At 35.2% G+C, this 19997-nt stretch overlaps 1 protein-coding gene across 5 annotated transcripts in view; it reads right to left on the minus strand.

Moving 5' to 3' along the window:
- Positions 1 to 260: 260 nt before the first annotated feature.
- LOC135207986 (mucin-17-like) overlaps positions 261 to 19997 on the minus strand; it is an 86598-nt gene continuing 66861 nt past the window's right edge. Inside the window, exons 9-11 of one of the 5 annotated variants that reach the window (XR_010313095.1) lie at positions 13808 to 13880; positions 12593 to 12708; positions 4979 to 5116 (exon numbers count right to left, since the gene is read on the minus strand). Coding sequence is in view for 3 of the 5 variants with exons in the window: in XM_064240062.1 (XP_064096132.1) it covers positions 3123 to 5251 (2129 nt within the window). In the remaining 2 variants the exon portion in view is untranslated. Of the gene's footprint in view, positions 5252 to 12592; positions 12709 to 12732; positions 12880 to 13807; positions 13881 to 19997 lie in introns of those variants that run through there. The other 4 variants (XR_010313094.1, XM_064240064.1, XM_064240063.1 and 1 more) reach the window with 4 other exon arrangements.

Raw genomic sequence — 19997 nt, forward strand, 5'->3', positions numbered from 1 at the left:
TATATTACTTTTTTAATTGTAGGGGTGCACTTTTATGTTGGCAAAAAAGAATGACTTCAGGCAACCATTGCACTTTATAATCTCAAAATTAAAATGAGTGCATTATTAAAATGGACCCAGAGTTCTTGACCCTTATTTCAGGCGCCAACATGGTAGTGCTACAATACTCCTTTTATGACTACTAGGGATGAACCACCAATTAAAGTTTTAAAATAATGTCCTCAGTGCTTGGGAGAAAAAGGCTTGATTCAAACAACTGCTTACTGCAAAAATGAAAGGATTTATGCATTTTGTACATACATTACACAAATACAAAAAGAATGAACATTTTGTACACAATACCATTTACAAACAGAGTGGTATTAACATTTTCATCAAGAAAAAACTTACATTTAACTAGGAATATGGAGGATGTTTGGGTTGGTGTCCTCCACGATAGGAGTGGGAAGGAATAAGATAGTGTACAAGAGGAGTTTCAGCAAGCTATATACATTATAATAAAAATGATATAAACACAATCTTCACATGTTCATGGGAAGCATTACTGTATTAGTCATTAAAGGATTTGGATAAGAAGAGTCAAAAGACAATTAGGACCAATCACTACCTAACTATTTGCATCAGCAGTATGGGAAAATGGCTGGCACACTTTTAGAAAGTCAATTCTTTAAAGGTTGCCACACTTTTGTAGCAAATTAAGTCATATGTACAAGTATAAATAAATATCTATAAAGAATGGACATGGAGCTGAAGGACCATAGCTCTAATAAATATACAAGTTAGAAATGAATGATTGTACACTATGAAAATGGATATCTTGTAGATAAAATAAATTATGAAGTATTCCAAATAAGGTTCTAATATTTATCAGTATTTTTCACTACAGCTTATGAAGGGGCCATGTATGTACTGGTGCATGTTTGCAAATTTTGAAATATAAAAACTAACAATTATTTGTTTCATGTTACTGTATATATTTAACTAAGTTGCTTCTTATTAGGCCCCAATGGAAACAGGCTGCTTCTCAAACCTATAAATGGAGCAGTCTTATACAATATTCATCAGAAAAACCATCCACACATTACTCCCACATAAGGAATATATAGCACTATTGATCCACATTCTAATAGACTTATTACATAGTCAAGCTCTCACAAGGAGGAATGACTGAGTATCATTTACCATCATTACTGTTTTCATGTAAAATTAAGAGTTCACACAATTTGACTTATGTTTATGCATGGCTGAATGTTGAGTTACAAATTTGTGCATATTTATTTTTAAAATAAAGTACATAAGCTTAATGAGCTTGTGTGCTAAATGAAGTCCTTATAACCATGACTGTGTGGCCACCACAACTGAAAGCTGTCGAGTCTGAATCTAGGCTTTAAATATTATATTAAGCAACTTAATGTTTCCAGCCTGTACTTTATAGTACTATTGTGTGTGCTTTTTAGCTGTGACAACTCGAATTTAATTTTTTTTTTTTTTTTACAGGACATTATTTGAGACTTGTTACCCAATACAGCAGCACCCACTGAAACCAACTCGTGTGACATTTCATGAGCAATATTTAGTGGACTTCTTGCATGATTCAGAAATTGACCGAGTCATGATGGGATGGAATGTCACTGCAACAGAGCAATCTACACACTCATTTGACTTTATCTTAACTTATTTGCCAACCACACGGCACCCATGCCTGCGAGTACGTACGGGCAGTCAAATGTTTCTTCAGAGGATTGCAATACAAAACTGGTAAGGGAAAAATAAAAATAAAAAAATTAACCTCACGAATTCATCCTGTCATTCATTGCTTACACGCTGTATTCATCTGAATAGAAAATAATAACTGGGAGTTTATGGTAAATCTTTTATATTTTGATCCAGCTGATTTAATGTTTCACACTAGCCTATTTAATGTAGAAGTTTTTTAAAACACCTTTTTCTAGCTTTACAAACATTTTTACAATATCTAACAAGACTCCAAAATGAAGAAAGAAACTGGGAACCTCAAATATACTAACGTCAAAATACAATATTTACATGTTTGCGCAGGACAAGTTTTAAGAAATAGACGATGTCCACCAAAAGCGTATTAACAGGTGTTACCCACATGATGGAGTGCTAAAACTCACAAGTCACTCAGCTCTGTATACTAGAGAGAGAGAGAGAGAGAGAGAGAGAAAGAAAGGGAATGGGAAGGGAGATAACTAACTACTCTACGAGTTTGGGGAGGGAGTTGGGGAAGGAAGAAAGGATGCACCGCACTCCACTTTTCTAGTTTTGGGTTGACACCAGTTCAATAAAAAGCAATCAGGTACAAATGATCATTGTTGTGACCTTGATGGTCTGACCTGGCAAGAAACAGTTCAGAACCACTGACCACTTCTCTAAATCAAACCATAAACCCTCATGATGAACTAGTAAAGTTAAACCAACGAAGGACATGTAATTGACAACCCCCTGCTCCATTTATCAATTACATTCATAAATTTCCTCTACTAACCATCAGTTATTTATGAATGACATGAGAGAACATCTTCCAAGTGGTATGCAGTCCAATCAATTTAAATGGAAATGTATGGCACTAACATCCCATAAAAAAAATTGTGCTGTGAGAGCTCAATTACAAGAGCAAGTTTTCCAGTATAAAAATATTTTGAAATATTAAAAGGAACATTAAAACTATAACACTTAATGTTTACACTGTGGAAAGAGGTGACGACCATATGGAGGGCCACAAGAGCCTGTACTGAGTGGCAATGAACGTCACTAAGACACAGTGCCAATCAAGAAGGTTCCTCACAGCTCCTTTTGTGGCAAGCTCATTCTACACCATGGCCTAGGATATAGCTGCTGGTGCCATCTACTGCTGTGCTATTGCTTCACTGTGGATGCAATTTACCTGTACAGTACTGTCTTGACAATTTAGTGCAATGCTGATGTTTCCTACATACCCAACACTATAATCACAGCAAATAATTTTCAGAATGGTCTATACTGTATACACATACTACTTAAGGAGCTTCCACCATGACTTGGTACTTGTTTTTAACAAATAAGCGATGATAACCCACTCTAACATGTGCCACAACCTAATGTCTTGCATCTCTCATTTCCTACTGCAGTGTACCACTGTGAGAGGCTCTGGTTGCTCTTGATGATGATCTTCTGTTACTACTATTACTACCACCAGGTCCACTCTTCTTCTTTTGGTCACCTCCAACGCAACAAGAACATTTTTTCTTTTTAGCATGATCACGAGATGATGAACGCCTCGTATTGACACCACCTGGAGAGAAGTCGTGGGTGTGTAACAAGGTTGGGCTCCCATCACGACTACTAGCACTACTCTCCCGACTTAACCGCCGTCGCCGCCTGTTACTGTTGCTGCTGCTACTAATGCCAGAAGGAAATTCATGTGGTCCTGGTGTAAGTGCTCGCTCCATGCTGTAATTGCTACTGGTGTCCGAGGCACCACTAACATGACGCCCTCTTAAAGTCCTTGATAATGTGCAGTCATCCTCAAGATGATTCACTAGTTCATCTTCTGTTTTTACATCCCCATCACCACGGCGGCCAGACCTTGTTCCCCTTCCACGTTTCAAGTCTGCTACTGTATCGCCTTCATTCCGTCTCTTACTGCCCCTCGTAGTCCTCCCTAGTGTTTCTTCACAGCCTTCTTGAAGTCTCAGAACAGCATCTTCACAACCTTCCTTACAGTCTCCTTCAGTTTTGATAGTTTTTTCTTCTTTCACAAAAGTTTCAATCACATCAGAATCCTCTTTTTTCACATCTTCAGATTTTACAAGCTTTGAGCGATTCCGACACTGTGTATTTTGCACACTACCAGGATAAACTACTGTTGTGCGTTGAGAACTTCTACGCTTGTTTTTGGTTACAACAACACTGCTGTCTTCTGTCTTGACTTTGGTAACACCCGTTTCTTCATGGCCATTTTTTGCAGAAACCTCATCCTCTATTATACCAGATTCATTTTGCAGTGTACCTTTCCTTCCCTCTAATAATGAGGCTAACCTATGACTCCGTTTTTTATTTCCTTCAAAAATAGTAGAATTCCTTCTAACCTCAACATTTTTATCAGATTTCTTTGATAAGTCTGTTCTCTTTCCCTTAATTGCTACAGTTTGATTTTGGATCATTTCAGTGGTTACTTTACCATCTCCAAACTTCCCCTTTAATTTTTCTTTTTTATCAGATCTTGATGATGATGATGACTTAAATTTATCATGTAACGAGTCTGATGGGCCTGCACGATCATCTTGTTTAACTACCAATTTTTCATCTTGCACACAGGGGATATCTGGGGAGTGGTTGGTATTCTGATTGTCAAGTGTATTTTCAAACCTCCAGGGAGTGTCCTGGGAAGTAGGACTTCCTAGAACCCCAACAGCATTCTCCGTTCCTTGACCAGACATAGTAGCTCTCAAATTGGTAACAGGCAATTCTAATTGTGTTGGTGAGCGTGTTGAGGTGATTGTATGATCTTGTTCACTTTCTTGTGGTGTCAGGTCAATGGTTACCTCCACAGAGTCCTGTCGATCTTGCTGCTGCAGATTACTAGCTGCAGAACCTAATGGAGCACTAGGCATATCTTCACTAGTACTGGATGACACACTAACACCATCACCTTCAATGGAGAACAGACCAGGGAATCCAGTAGAAGAGTCGCATAGCGAGTCCTCACTATGATTCCCATCAAGAGGTATATTAGCTGTAAGAGCATCATTCAAAGAAGGCGACTGAGCCATCATGGAATCTGCAGATCTTGGTGACCAAGTTAAGAGAGGACCAGATGATACTAAATCACTCAGAGCAGGAGAATGGGTTCTCACTTCCATACCAGCCACAAGGGGCAATGTTGCAGCTTCCAATCCTTCTAATCCTAAACTAGAACCAGACTGATGTAAGTAGATATCACCTGAGGGAGATGTAAGTGCAGCAAGTCCAGTATCACTCTCCAATGTCACCCCTGTCACTGACAACCCAGGTGCTGATGGCGCAGATGAGCAGCCAGGCTGAGACAATGTAGCAGGAAAAGAGTCTTCTGAAGTTGGAGGAGCTTCCGTAAATGGGAGGTCATGTGTAGTTCCTGGGGAAGAATAAGATGATCCAGAATGTTGTGATTGAGACACTGACGGCGATAACGCTGCTTCTGTCATATATGCATTTTGTAATTGTTTGGTTAAGGTAGCTGGACTAGGAGGGATCTGTACCTCTTCTACACCTGTTGAAAAAAAACGTGAAATTCAGCACAATGATATTGCAACAGCATTCTTCAGCAAAGTTAGTCCTGAAAAGTAAAAACTACCATTATAATTAGTATAACTAAAACAAATTTAACACTTGATATGAAAGTGTAATAAATAGCAATACATAAAATTCTACTTTAGGTGCAAACAAGGAATTAATTAACCTCCTCTTAGTTGAAAGCTCATAAAAATCAAAAAGAATTATATTATGTTTTTTACCACCTTATCATTTACAACAACTAAAATCTTAACTGACCGATCATACTGTTTTAGGTTCAATCAACTTTCCTTCCAGTTTATCAATTCATGACAACACACATTAGTTAGTCTAGAAAATTAGAAACTAACAATACAGCATGCAGATGCTTTTAGATAATATTCAATACAAGTACGTACACCAGTCAGTCACTAAATTTACTACAGTACATTATCCATATTACACAAAACTTTGAACACAGCAGCACTTGGAGTGAAATATCCAAACAAATCCCTACATCTGAATTGTTGGTTTACCCTGCCATACAACATGAATATGATACAACTGCTAGTTACTCATATTTCATGCTACATCATACCATATGCCAGAACAAGCAACAAACACACAATAACAGGTACGTACTCACATACAAACAAATGATTTGTGAACATTCTACATAGTATGCAAATAAAGATATAGCGGAAGTGAAAGATAAACTACAATTACCATTCCAAATGGAAAGAGGACAAGAATACTGTAAGCTGAAGGATGAAAGAGACAAAACTCTACACTTTCCGTGTACAACCATCCTTGTAATGAGCTTGTCTACAAAAATTACAAACGGACATAAATGACATTAAAGACACAAATGAATACAACTTATGCTTAGTTAAGATCTTGAACCAAATTTTCCTTCACTAAACTTGGTAGAAATGATTTGAAATATAAATTTATGCTTAATGCAGTACAAAACATAAAACTTTCTCACGAACACAAATACATGCACACACATACACATATACTGGGTCTTCCGGTCACGTAACAGGTTATTATTAGATAAAGCACTGAAGCAGCTTTCAGCTTTCACACCTATCTTCTGAAAGTTCCTGGTAAATCATCATAATTATTCAAAAACAGATGCCTAGTACCTTCTAAAAACTGCCACCATTAACACAAACTGGGCCATTTTTTACATACCCTTTAAAAAATCCAGTGTAGCAATGATTGCAAAACTTTAGTTTTATTTAAATTTCAAGTAATCTTTGATAAGTAATATGTGTATAAAAACTGTATTAAAGTGTTGCACATTGAATCTGCAAACTTTTGTATCTAGTTTTCTTTCAGTATATATGTGATATTACTACCAATAAAAGAAGTGAAAAAACATTGTATTTCCTATCATTTTGACAAAGGTTTCATATTTTGCAAAACTTGTGTATAGGTTTTAATACAAGAGAACATTTGAACACACACAAACAGCACAGGCAGTCCTCTGTTATCAGCAGACTCAGTTAATGGCGATCTGGTTTTATGGGGCTTGTCTAGGGCGATAAAATCGGCAATTTCTGGCACGTAACACGCCTAGTTCCGGTTATCAGCCATAAGGCACAGATAAAGTTATGGTGCCATAACATACCTAACTAAGGTGCCATTAACCAGTTACCGGCACCATTAACCGGATATTGGCGCCATAAATCGCCGAATTTCAGTTAATGGCGGTTTTTGCTTATCAGCACCCCACTGAGAACGGATCCCCACTAATAACCAGGAACTACCTGTACTGATTTATAAACAAAAGAACATCCTATGCAATCAACCTAACTGAACGTTTAAAACAAATAACTGATTAAATAGTCTAGTGTTTAAACACTGCAGTATTGATAATATATCCCAGTTAAATACACATTGAATTTCATGGGTCACTCAACTTATTTTTAATATCCAACATCTCGAGCACTTACTCTTCAAAATAAGGTAAAAATAATCTAAGAACAACTTGATACAGCATCAATTACTATTTATACAGGGCAGTCTGGGTAAAAGTATGGGTGCTAAGATGACAATATATCCTTTGTAAAATATCCATTGCAACTCCACACACAAAATCATTACAAAATCAATCTATTTTGTTTAATTGTTGGGAGTCAAATTGCTAAAAAATTTCTCTCTAAGAATACCCACAACTGACTTTGACGCTTCTTGACTAGTAGTAAAATGTTTACATTTTAAAATTAATAAAAAATCTAATCCTATCAAATTACCTTGACACAAGCACAAAGGTACTAATTCAACATTCTTTTACTTATACTGTACCGAAAAGACAAAATTGCCAAAATGGTCAAGTCCTGTTAGCTGTCCTCATGAATGCTACATTTAAAACTAGTGTTTGCACACAGTGTAAACTAGAAACTTGGTTTTCTCTAAAGTTCATCACACACACACACATACATACACTTGAGCACACTTTATTTTTTGTCATAGTCAAGATCCCCACAATTGTTTAAAAATTATATTGTTAACCAAAAGTGAGGTGACTGCTGCTTATCAAATTTTTTTACTATTTTTGTAACAAAATTTGCTTGAAGACAAATAAGAGTAAAATGTCAGTTAAATTATGAAATTCATAAACGGAATAACTGAAATATAATAATTTTGTTGTGGCCTGAAACTTTGCTCATTTTGACGGGTAATCACAATTTCCAAAGCAGTGTCTGCAATTTACTGAAGCAAAAATAAGAATTTTTTACCCCCAAATATTTTTTTTACAAAATTCTGCTTTTACATTAAACAATTAATGAAAAGTAAAAAGAGACCTTTTTTTATTTTTCCATTTTCATGTTAACTGCACTTTGAGAGGCATATTTCATAAGTCATTTTCCTGACCTGCACAGCTTTTTCTTTCTTACTCACTCACACCACAGAACTCAGTAATTAAATATGTTGATGGTAGAATACTAGTAAACAAGCATCCAGGGAAAGAGCAACCAACTCCTTTCTAGCTCTTGCACATTTAAACAACTCACAATTATCTACCCACAATGTGTAGGGATAACACAACTCCCCTAATGGCAGATAGGCAGCATAATTGGAATGGTCAAAGTCACTAACTTTTGTGTCCACTGAAAGGGTTTAATTTGAAGAATATGCCTGTCAAATAACTATACTATCTTTTTCATTTTATAAGTTACGGCAATGATCATCAAACAATCTTCCTTCATGTACATCTATGTATACCTGATAGTCAACCTATGGAAAATGAAGGTTCTGACACTTCCTTCAACTCAATCAATTTCAAAACTTGACATTCATTGGAAGCTGATGCTTAAGCATTAACATATAATACGTATAAAAGTAAGGCCCTGTCTACACTAGCGGGGCCCGCCCTACGGGTAAACACTGTCCCTATAACCCTTTCCATTACACATACTGACCGACTGAACATGTAGCCAGAATGATGCGACTGTCAGGTAACACTGCTTCAGAAGTGAGAGAAAATATAAACAGCTGGAAGAGCCTGAAGGACATACCCGCTAGTGTGGATAGGCCATTATTGTTGACCTGAACTCTGCTTACAAGGAACAGCAATATGAGAAATTCTCCAGGTAAAGCGAGAAAGATAGAATTACTTCAGTCTGACTTTTTTTTTCACATCTTATTCAAAGAGGCCTTCACCAATTATTTGATTTGCTCTAATTTGTTGTTAAAGTTTGTCAATCATGACTTATGATGGAATTTAGAAATTACAAATAATCATCAACAGGGATGGTTACATTCTTCTGCTTTATCAACACCCTCATTTCCTTCCAAGCCTACAATATGACCTAAAATTTGACTGAAATCCCTCAAACTATATAGGAGGGGTTGTGATGCCAAAGTGACCAAAACAGAAATACTGCCAGACAGAATACTGAAGCAAATTGGAGGCATGAACCAACCAGGTTTGTTTTTTTATAAATATTAATCTTATCTGAAAAGTTTCAATTCCTTACAAACCTAACACTGGATAAACTTAGAAATGTGGAAGATTCTGACAAATTTCTTTTAAAAAATTACAAATTTTTTAATCAATTTGTATTTTTCATAACTAACAAACCTGAGGTCTTGACATTAGGATAATCTTCTAGCGCTAGCTGGAAATCCGGTAAAATTAATAATAAAAAAAAACTTGTGTAATCAAGGACCTATCGGCATCTGTGCTTAATTGAAAACTGGAGTTCCTACAAATGTGAAGATACAAATGGAAGGCACTTCGAATTTGTCTGCAGTGGACTGTTAACTAAAGTACTGGCTAACTCATCCAAACCTAAAGTTTTCAGTCACAATAATATACTACACATAGCAAATGAGGCTGTAGAGCTATATCAAAGGTCTTTCACTTCTTTTATCACAAAATCAAGAAACAATCTTTCTGGCAGCATTGTGGATGTTGATGCCCATGTAAACAAGGCTGTAGAGCTATATACTAAATCATAGGTCTGTGCACCACTGCCTTAACATCTTTTGCTCTATCCTTTCTTGACTAATAAAGCTTAATGTAGCTATCATATATCTATTACTCTACTCACTGGTGTATTTTTACATGAATATGGATTCATGCTAAATAACAAAACTCGAATAGTTTGAAATGGATCTCGCTCACATATCACAAGATTTACATCAGATTTCTTCAGAACAAAGCCAAAACTGACAGATGTTTACACAGTTTAAAAAAATCTCCAGCTACTCTCAAAATATCCAATGCTGCTACTGATGAACTCGAAGCCTTTTTTCCTTATTGATCACTTCTCTAAACACCACATTCTTCATTTCCAACCGCTCATCAAAAGTTCCATCTGTCGTAGCGATACTAGCATTCACATTAACATGCTTCTTGTAAGTGATACTCAGTCTCCATCTCTCCATAATTCCCTCTGCCAACAAAGCTATTAAAACTTTGTTTTCACTGTGTGTCTGTCTGTGTGTGTTAGCAGGATACATCAAGAATGGGTGATTGGATTCTCATAAAAGTTGGCAGATTTTTGGGGGAGGTAGTCATAGTTGACAATCTGATGCAATGGAACCCAGGTCAAATGTTTCACAGCTGGTCACATATTTTCAGTATCCTTTCCGCACTCAATTATGGTAGCAATTCTATTATGACAAAGTTTGACCTTTTGAGGTCAAACGTTAACTTCTTAATAGTTTACTTCATGCTTCTGTATATGTGCATACAACTAATTGGAACTGTATCCAATATAACTAAAATATTTCACGAGAAACTATGGTGACTAAAAGATCAATAGTCGAGATAAACTTTTCATACCCTATTCATGGCGAGAATCATTCCTTAGCATGATGAGGATGTGGTCTGTAGTGAGTGCTCTAATTTCTAATTTCTCCATTTTCATCTTTTACATACTGGCCACTTACCAATATAATATCCTCTTTTATATGCTTGATACTTTCATATATTTTTAACATCTTGCCTTCTCTGTTTTGCTGTTCCAAATAGTTTCTTCTTCCCCCTTGTCAATATTCTTTTCTTCTTCCCCCTTGTCAATATTCTGAGTCCACTCTTTCTTACAACCTCCACTTGGTCTTGTCCTTTCTTCTCCTCTCCATACAGACCTCAGTATTCTTGTCTTTAGTTGTTCACTGTTAAGAGCTTTAAAGCGTGTTTCTGTTTCTGCAACAGGCCTCTTTACATCCTTTCATCAACATGCATTTTCTCCAAAACTTCATTTAACATTTTCATTACCATGTTTTCTGACATTTTCACATCATTCCTCCTGACTTCATTTGTAAAACTTCATGCCTTCATCGACTGTCTCTCATTTTATCTTCCTTCGTTCCCTCACTAGCAACTCGGTCCACAACATTCTACACTGTTACACATCTTGCCATGTAATGCAACCCCTTTTCTGTGCATCATCGCATCTTTTAATAAAAATCCATCTGCTGCAGCTTCTCCACTTTTTTACAGTACAAAATTCTAAATGTGCATTCAAAACATTACTGCTTTACCAACAAGGTCTCTCTCTACATCTTGTTAGTTATAAAGGAAGTTGAACTAGACCCTTGAACTAAAATTCTTGGCTCACACCGTGCTGCTTCCTCTCAACTGCACACACTGCCTACAGCACTTGTCCCTAAATCTGATCTTTCCAAAAACTCATTGCTTGTCACTATAATGCACTGTGAATCACCTTGTTCAAGAATATTTTTATTTACACTATCCTTCCATTTACATACATATACACTTCACCTCTATTATATCATCTACCATTTTACCACAGACTACAACACTGCCTCATGGATGTCAGTATTTATTCTTTCCAATGTTGCTATCATTTTTAAGAACTGTAAAGTTAAGTTTTCAATGACATTTTGAACACAAAATTGCTAAAACATATGAATTCAAACTGGTAAGTTCTTTTGTATATGTTTGTAAGATACACATTAATACTACCTCTTCCTGACGCTTGCAATAATCCTATTTACCTTGCTGTCTCTGAATTTCTATAGAATTTTTTTCCAAGTTCTGCATTCTGAATAACTTCTCCTTGCTTCTAATTTATATAAATTCTAACCTTTTTCTGAATCTTTATTTAACTCTTAACTTTAGCTCTGAATCCTTATTCAACTTGAAACTCTGGCTCTGAATTATTACTCAACTCTAACCCTGGCAAAACATTCCTATCAGCTCTAACCATAAATCTGAATTTATATCAAAGGCAAACTTGGTTCTAAATCCCTATTGAGTGGTAAACCTTGCTGGACTCCCTATTCAAATCAACCCGGACTTAAAATTCCAATCAACTCTAACACTGGCTTAGATTTCCCATAAACTCTAACCCTGATTCTGAATCCCTATTCAACTCTAACCCTGGCTTTGAACTCTTATTGATTCTAGACTTAGTTTTGAGATTTTTATAAATCTACCCTGGGCTCTGAACTCTGTAAATTCTAACCGCCTGTAAAATCTAACACTGGCTCTGAACTCCTAAGCACTTCAAGGCTGGCTTTGAATTCCTATTAACTATAAAACTAGCTCCAAATCCTTAATTCTAGCCATGCATTTATAAATACTTCAACGCTGACTTAATTCCTGTTAATCAAATAATTGCTTTAATTTCTATCAGCTCAAACCATGACATTACTTTTGACTCAAACCCTGGCTCTTCATTCCTGTTGTATATATGACGCCTCTGCATTCACGAATCTATGACTGCATTCCTATCAACAATTCAATGCCTCCTCATTTATCACTTTTCCTATGCCTAATATTTGTAACATGATCTCTGATATAATTTGCCAGAGAACTTCAATTCAACCAATCTGAATGCCTAGTAGCTCTTACCATAGCTCTGAATTCTTGTACCATCTTCCTGTGGATCTACATTCTCATCACTTCTTCCTGTAGGTCTATATTCCAATCAACTAATCCTCTCCACCTCTAAGTACCTGGCTTCAAAACTGGAAATGTGAATGTGACAAAGTGAGGACAAGTGATTTATAAAATACAACACAACAGTTGACCATCCTTTTTTACTCCATCACTTCAGTTGGTCTGTCACTTCCTTTGATGTACTGAGAAATTATTTTTATGATGGTGTCCTTCCTTTCATTAAAATCCAGGGTGATGAACTGAGAAGATAAAACCTTAAATAATAGACAGCACAATCATTTGATGCTTAACAATCTGTCAAAATCTAACAAAAATCAATACAGAATGAAAAAAATTAAGCTGTAAAATTAACAGTAACAAAAAAATTGTCCTATGTAAATGTATACTACAGCTTTGACATTAAAACCAAATAAATTGTTGAAAAGATGAGACCAAAGCTACGCAACCTTGGCCACAATACAGCTGAATCAGTATCTTGTAGCACTAAAGTCAAAAGTTTAATTGCACACAAATTTTTAAATTGAAGAGAAACCTCTCATTCTATCCCTTTCATTAGCCTCTCAATCTTAAGGATGGTTACCACTGTGCTTCTGTGCTACCTTTAATCCATGCAAAAAAGAAACTGTTGAAATATGGGATTAACGCATCATACAATCAGGAAATCTACAGGGGTACTTTCTCACAAGACCAAGAGAAAAAAATTCTTCTATGGCAGACAAGATGCTGGTACTTTTCTATGCATTTTGTTGCTCAACTTTAAGTCCTTACATATAATTACATGGGAGTAAAACAGTTGAAACTGATCTTTACTGTAAAAATTGGCAATCAGTCCTTTACAACTAATCTGGAACAACGTTAATCTGGTAATATTGGAAGAGTGCCTATATTCATTAAAATAACAAAACTTCATTTAAGTGCTACAATGGTTAATATGCATGAAGAAAAACTTTAACTTGCAACCCCCCTCCTTCCTTTTGTTTACCAATTAGTTGATCTTTACTATTGTACAGTACCACAAAAAGTGCAATTAAGTTTTAAAAAAATTGTTGCCATGCCCTTCTCATTAACAAATGTGCTAAGCCAGAAGTCTTTCAATTATTATTGTACAGTACTACTCAATATAGAGTACTTAACAAGAAGGGAGTTATTTATTTCTTTATTTCTTACTTTATAAATCCATTCTGATTTTCTTGAAGATCCGCCCAATCAATCCTTTTAAATGACCTGTTCTGTGGCCCATCTGTAAAGGAGAAGTTCTCATTTAACTTTCAAAAGATCACACTGCTAATTCAGCTCACTAATGTGCAGGAAAAGGTTCCAACTGCATAGATGTCAAACATCATTTACTTACTAAATGCACCTCTCCTCCATGATAACAATATCTACACAATGAAGCCAATCAGATATACAGTACACTACAGTTGCTTAAAAAACATGTCTTAATGCAACATTCATAAGCACAAAAACTTTGGTAAATATATCTGAATGAGAAGAGAAACCCTGTATTACTACTCTCCCGTAGCCCAAGTTAGTTATTATAAGGACACTGTACTACATAGCAATTATACCAGCTCTTCATCCTCCAACAGTATATTCTATGATGGTAAAAAGATCAATGCTACAAGTAGGGATGAGAACGATACCAGGCGCAACTCTTACTACTAGGATAAGTGTAATTATTATACATCCTATTTAAAACATTCCAAATCTCTCACAAGGGGACAAATAGGGTATATCAAAAGTTAAAAATTGCTACAAAAACATGTCTTCCAAATGAATATCAGGGTGTCCTAAAACCCATCTATTATCGTCTTGAAGAAAATAAAGATAAACTACAAAATAAAAATTTATATTACCTATCACATCTATGCTCTTCAGTGTCCTCACCATTAGCAAAGAGGACCATGCTTCCAAATCATGCAATGACCCCAACATTTAATCTATGCCAGCTAAATTCATTTATATAGTACTCAATTTTGTTTTTCTAAATTTAAAGTTCTTAGGGAATGGTAAGTCTGGACAAAGCTCATAAAAAGGGGTTTCTCCATTACCTAGCCTTAGCTTTGAATATAATTAAACAACCTGTGCAGTGGCAAAAATACCTTTGTTTCAACCACTAGGCCTATGGTGTATAATGACAAACATACTTCTGCCACAATTCAGTAACTCTACTGCTGTGTACATACAATCAAGATCATCAGTCTGCATTTTTCTTTTGGATTTCTAGAAAACTGCACTTTAAATCAAGAAGCTCAGAAGTTGCCTGTACTTTCACTTGCTTTCTAATACTTCCTAAAATGTACTTCAACGGCTCAAACTTGGCTTGAACACATTCTAAGAATTAGTGCAACAAAATAATAACAAAAGCATACACATCTAATTTTGTCATAAAACAGGAAGGTTTCCCTTGGAACAAATACGTTACACAACCCACAAATAATTTCAATAAAAAAAATATTGCAAAAATATGCGATAGCATTATTCATTCCATAAAATATCAAACATTCACCGAGCACTGTTTACCTAGACAAAAATGTTTAAAAACAGGATAAAACATCTGGAACCTTAAAATGGCAGGGTAAATATTCACAGCTGTTGTAGTGTCTTCTACTAAGCACTAGAAGCAAAACCTATCAACAACAATAAAAAACATTAAGTACTATCACAAACCAGAAAAACACCCAAAGGAAATGGACTCCAGAAATATAAATGAGATTTCTACCAAGGAAAAAGCCAAGTGTATGGCGCAGTAATTTAAGCATGTTGCTGATGAGCCGTGATCATATAAAAAGGTTGAAAATCAAGAAAAGTTTACCACAACATTTACCAGTACTTACAAAAACTAAGAACAATACTAAACGCAAAATTTTAAAAATCTAGCAGGAAAAATAAGTACGTATAGTACATGGTAAAGATGTACAATCCTTTGAGAATACTCAGAAAATATTGCTTCATCACTTGCTACTATTTTATAAAGGATTAAAGTACAAAATTTATGTGAGAAGTATACAGAAACAGTTAAGGCCGAAACATCCACTTCTTAAGATAATTTTACATCTTTTTTTTTCTAATAAACCCATTAAGCTTGTACATGTACATAACTGTCTGTGACCATTCCCAGGATCATCAGCCTTTACCTGTCAAGACAGATGAATGAGGCAGTCTCACCATGTACATTTCCTCTGGCCCTCTTTATAACAGTAACTTCACTTTTTGTGATACTGCATGATATGAAGGGCTAAGATTAATGTGCTCACATGAAGAAACTTCCATGTTAAAAACTTACTGTTATACAAAAAGTCTATATAAAACCAATAACTATACATATTACAAGGGTATTACTTTCATACAAGGACTAATCAGCTGCACCAACTAGACAGAGATCTCTCCTACGCATACTACCCTGAGTACGATCTCTACGTTGCTTTCCCGTTCTGAGTGCAAGATGAAAGTCCAGCTGGTATGGATAGTTCAGGGCCAGTAACCTGGTAAGGAGGACAATCTTTAGAGGCCACAGAACCCAAGGGCAAATGCATGCCCAAGTATATGGTGAAATCTGCCTCTTTCATCTGTTGCTGCACTGCCTACTGTCATAACCTGGCCCAGAGGCAGGTAGAGCAATCAAACATTGACAAAGAGTGAGTGAAGACCATGCCAAGCCACCTTCAGAAGATTAGCATTCTTTAGAAGACTATGATAAAGATGACACAATTGCTAGCCTAAAATCAAAGGTTCTGGAGCAGAGGCAGCAGACTCTTCAGCAATGGAAACTGACGACAGTCATACAAATATCCTCTTCCAAGGGTAGAAGAACATAGCAAAGGAAGGAAGCAGTCAACAGCCAGGGATAAGTTGCAACTGCTAGGTGAAAACTCAAGGTATGAGGTACAAAACTATGTGACAGGCCTTACTTGGAAAGCTCACCAAAGAAAAGAGAGGCAAACAAAATCACAAAAACTGAAGACACATCACAGCATTAGTAAAATAAAACACATTAAATAGAACAGACAAAAATTGTTTGAAAATCAAATACTGGAAAAGTAATTAGAAATGGGTATCACAAACCTCAATGTGCAAGGAAAAATATTGAAATTACAAAGATATATAAAATACAACTATCTACACAAAAACACAGATATGAATCTGTTATACAGACAACATATGAAAGAAATGATTAAAGCAAACAGGAATTTGTTCCATTGTGTCAACTGCTAATGACTTGATAGCTACTTAGTTCCTGAAATAAAAAAGAAACCTCCCAAAAACCAACTATATTCAAGGAAGCAAATCTAAACTGTGCACAAAAAAACTGAAATAAGCAGGAAAAAAGCAACCTTGTAAAAGAGTAACTGACAGTTACTGAATAGCAATGGATGACTGGCAACTTGAGTACATGTTATTTGCATAATTCAACTTAAAGAAAAATGCTTACAAAAATGGCAGACAAAATTATTTTAAAGGAGAAAAAACAAAAACAATTGGTATTTAAGCTAAAACGGATCTCAAAACATAAAAAAAGGAAATGATAACATGTTGATCTCTTCAAAAATAATGAAACTTGTTTTACCCAACCTTGAATGATAAACTGAGATTTGCACAATGTGGATGTGTCTGTACCCTGCACCATAATGAGATAACAAACCAATCAAGATAACTGTCTATATTATCAGCCATTCAGGCACAAAACTAGTTTACTATTAGAAGTTACCTAGGAGAACCAATATAATACACCTGTGACATATTCTTATCTCACGTTATTCAATGTCAATAATGTTTGTGAATGATAGTTTAATAAAACCTGACAAAAATCCCTCAACTGATATAGGCTGGTCTTGATTTATTCGTGAAGTGGCTGTCATTTGCTGAGTCAAATGGGAAAGGGGGGTCTTTCCTCATTAGTTTAGTTCCTTGTCAACATAACACTGAAAGAAGTGTAAACTAATCAATGAGCTGCTTGAGGTTACATATATGTACATAAAAGTCTACACCCATACATCAGTTTTGGTTGATATTCGAAGGTTTTCAAATGGAAAAGCCAACCATTCTATCGATCATGCATTATACAGACGTGTCACGAAAATTCTATGGCAGACATGAAGTAGACAGTGACACCACATATGAAAAACTTCCCCAACTCTAACAAATGTAAGAAATGAATGCTGCTGAATACAATGGAACACTAAGGTAGAATTTTATAATGGAACGAAATTGTTGAAAAATGTAGAAGAATGTGAATAACTAAAAGAAACTTAAAACAATGCAAAAAACAAATATTAGCAGCAGCAAAAAAATAAATAAAAATAAAAAAAAAAAAAAAATTAAAACAATAAATAAGAAGTACAAGGGAATATACCACTACTTTAAATGCAATAAATGGTATTACATACCATTTAAGGAAAGGTCAAAGTAGCTGTAATTTATCAATGTTCTTTAACAATGATTAATAGGTAAAGAAGGTATAAGGACAAGATGACAACTACAAGACAGAAGTAATTTTGGGAATGAGTGGGCTAGGGTAACTGAATTTAGTGCTGAAAAATTTCAAATCCCTTGAATACAGACATGCTGATAACCACCATGAAAAAAATAATGGACCTGAATATATATATAAATATATTTACATGCCGTAACCCACTTATTGAGCAACTAGTATCTATGTACGGTAAAGTAAAGGAAAACTTATTTGTGAGAAAGACAACAAAACAAAATCTATGACAAGTTGAATAGAAAGACATGTCAAGTGCATAAAAAATCTAGACAAAATTGTAAGAGTAAAAATAACTGGAACTGTCCTATGGGTTGACATTTCTACTTTCAATACTTGTGGAAAAAAAGTCAATCAGCTTGCTGATTTTGTAAATAATCTATTCAAATGCTTGACTTTTACTTTTTAGATACTTTACTGTTTGTATGATGGGTCTACAATCTTCTAGTATGAAGCGAATTACCTAAATGCGGTATATACTACTACATACCTTTTCTTTCCTAAGAATATTTACATTCTGTATATTTGGCATGTTTTCTATTGAACCATATTATTGTATTTATTTACCTTTGATTTGTTTAAAATATTGATATATTTCCTTTCCAAATAACTGTTACTAAGTTTATTTGTGTATACCTTGGAACCATAAAAACAAATATGATGAAAAAGGAGAATGTATGTGCAGACCTCTGGGCCCACCTTCTCATCTACCAGTGTCCCTACTTTCATTCTTCTCTCACTTTTCCTACCCATTTCTGTAAATGATGATGCCAGTGTTGTGACTCTGTAGGATGGTTTAACTTAGTGAAGGCCTAGTACCTGGTCCAAAGACCAGGTCCTCACAATATCATTACATGTTTGTTAACTTGTCCATTCTTGCATTAGTGTAATCTTCTTAGTTAAAAGTTAATCAATACTTTAACTTTACACTCATGTTCTTCTCAAACTTATTATCTACCATCTGTACCTAAAATTGTTTTAATTTTTTCCTACAATACAATACATACTACAATATTTATATATATACTTCAACAGTATTTAAATACATATTACTACAGCATCTATTTCAAGAGAAATCAACTTTGCCTTGTAAATATAAACTCTGTCAATTGAATACCAAAAAGACACACTTTCAAAGAGCCATTACCTCACTTCCTCCTTTTACTAACTTACTTGGAAAGTGTATCAGAACTCCCCTCCATAATGCATCAAAAGCCTTTTACCATCTAGCATTCTACTTATCCCTGCCAGTTATTAATTTTCAATTTACTGTGTATGATTTCAATTTTATTTTCATTTGACTAGCCCTCACCTTTAAATAGACAGACCGGTTAAATCAGTCAAAAACAATAGTAACTGTCTTAGTTTTACCATTTCCCAAGATGACCTAGATTTGTTATTCAATTGAAATATTTTATCAATGAGTCCACTGACAAGTATTTTTTTTCTTGCGTTGCTTCCATTCCTTAAGACCTTTTGCTAAATAATGTAGTAATGGAGCAGAATAACAAGAAATACAAAATGAAAAAAAGAAAAAAAATATCACATTAAGTAAAATCCCTCAAATTAAAAAACAAAACAAAAAACAAAAGCATACACCATGAGCACCGGCGTCAATAACCTAGGTGTTGTCAGGCCAGTTTTAGTTGCTATAATCAATCAATCAACACCATGAACACATGTAGACCTGGTTGAGGACCAGGTTCAAGTTCTGAGAGTGATCATATTTCTACTATATCCCACCTGCTCCAAGCAACAAGAAAGTAATACAATTACGAAGAAGAGTAAAAGCACGGGTAGTGATGGACTAGAATTAACTGAGGGCAATGCATGCTGTTGAAGTTTCTTCCCCATTCATAAAGAGAGCTGGTT

Source organism: Macrobrachium nipponense, chromosome 34 (assembly GCF_015104395.2).
Source record: "Macrobrachium nipponense isolate FS-2020 chromosome 34, ASM1510439v2, whole genome shotgun sequence".
In the NCBI taxonomy this organism is placed as follows: Eukaryota; Metazoa; Arthropoda; class Malacostraca; order Decapoda; family Palaemonidae; genus Macrobrachium; species Macrobrachium nipponense.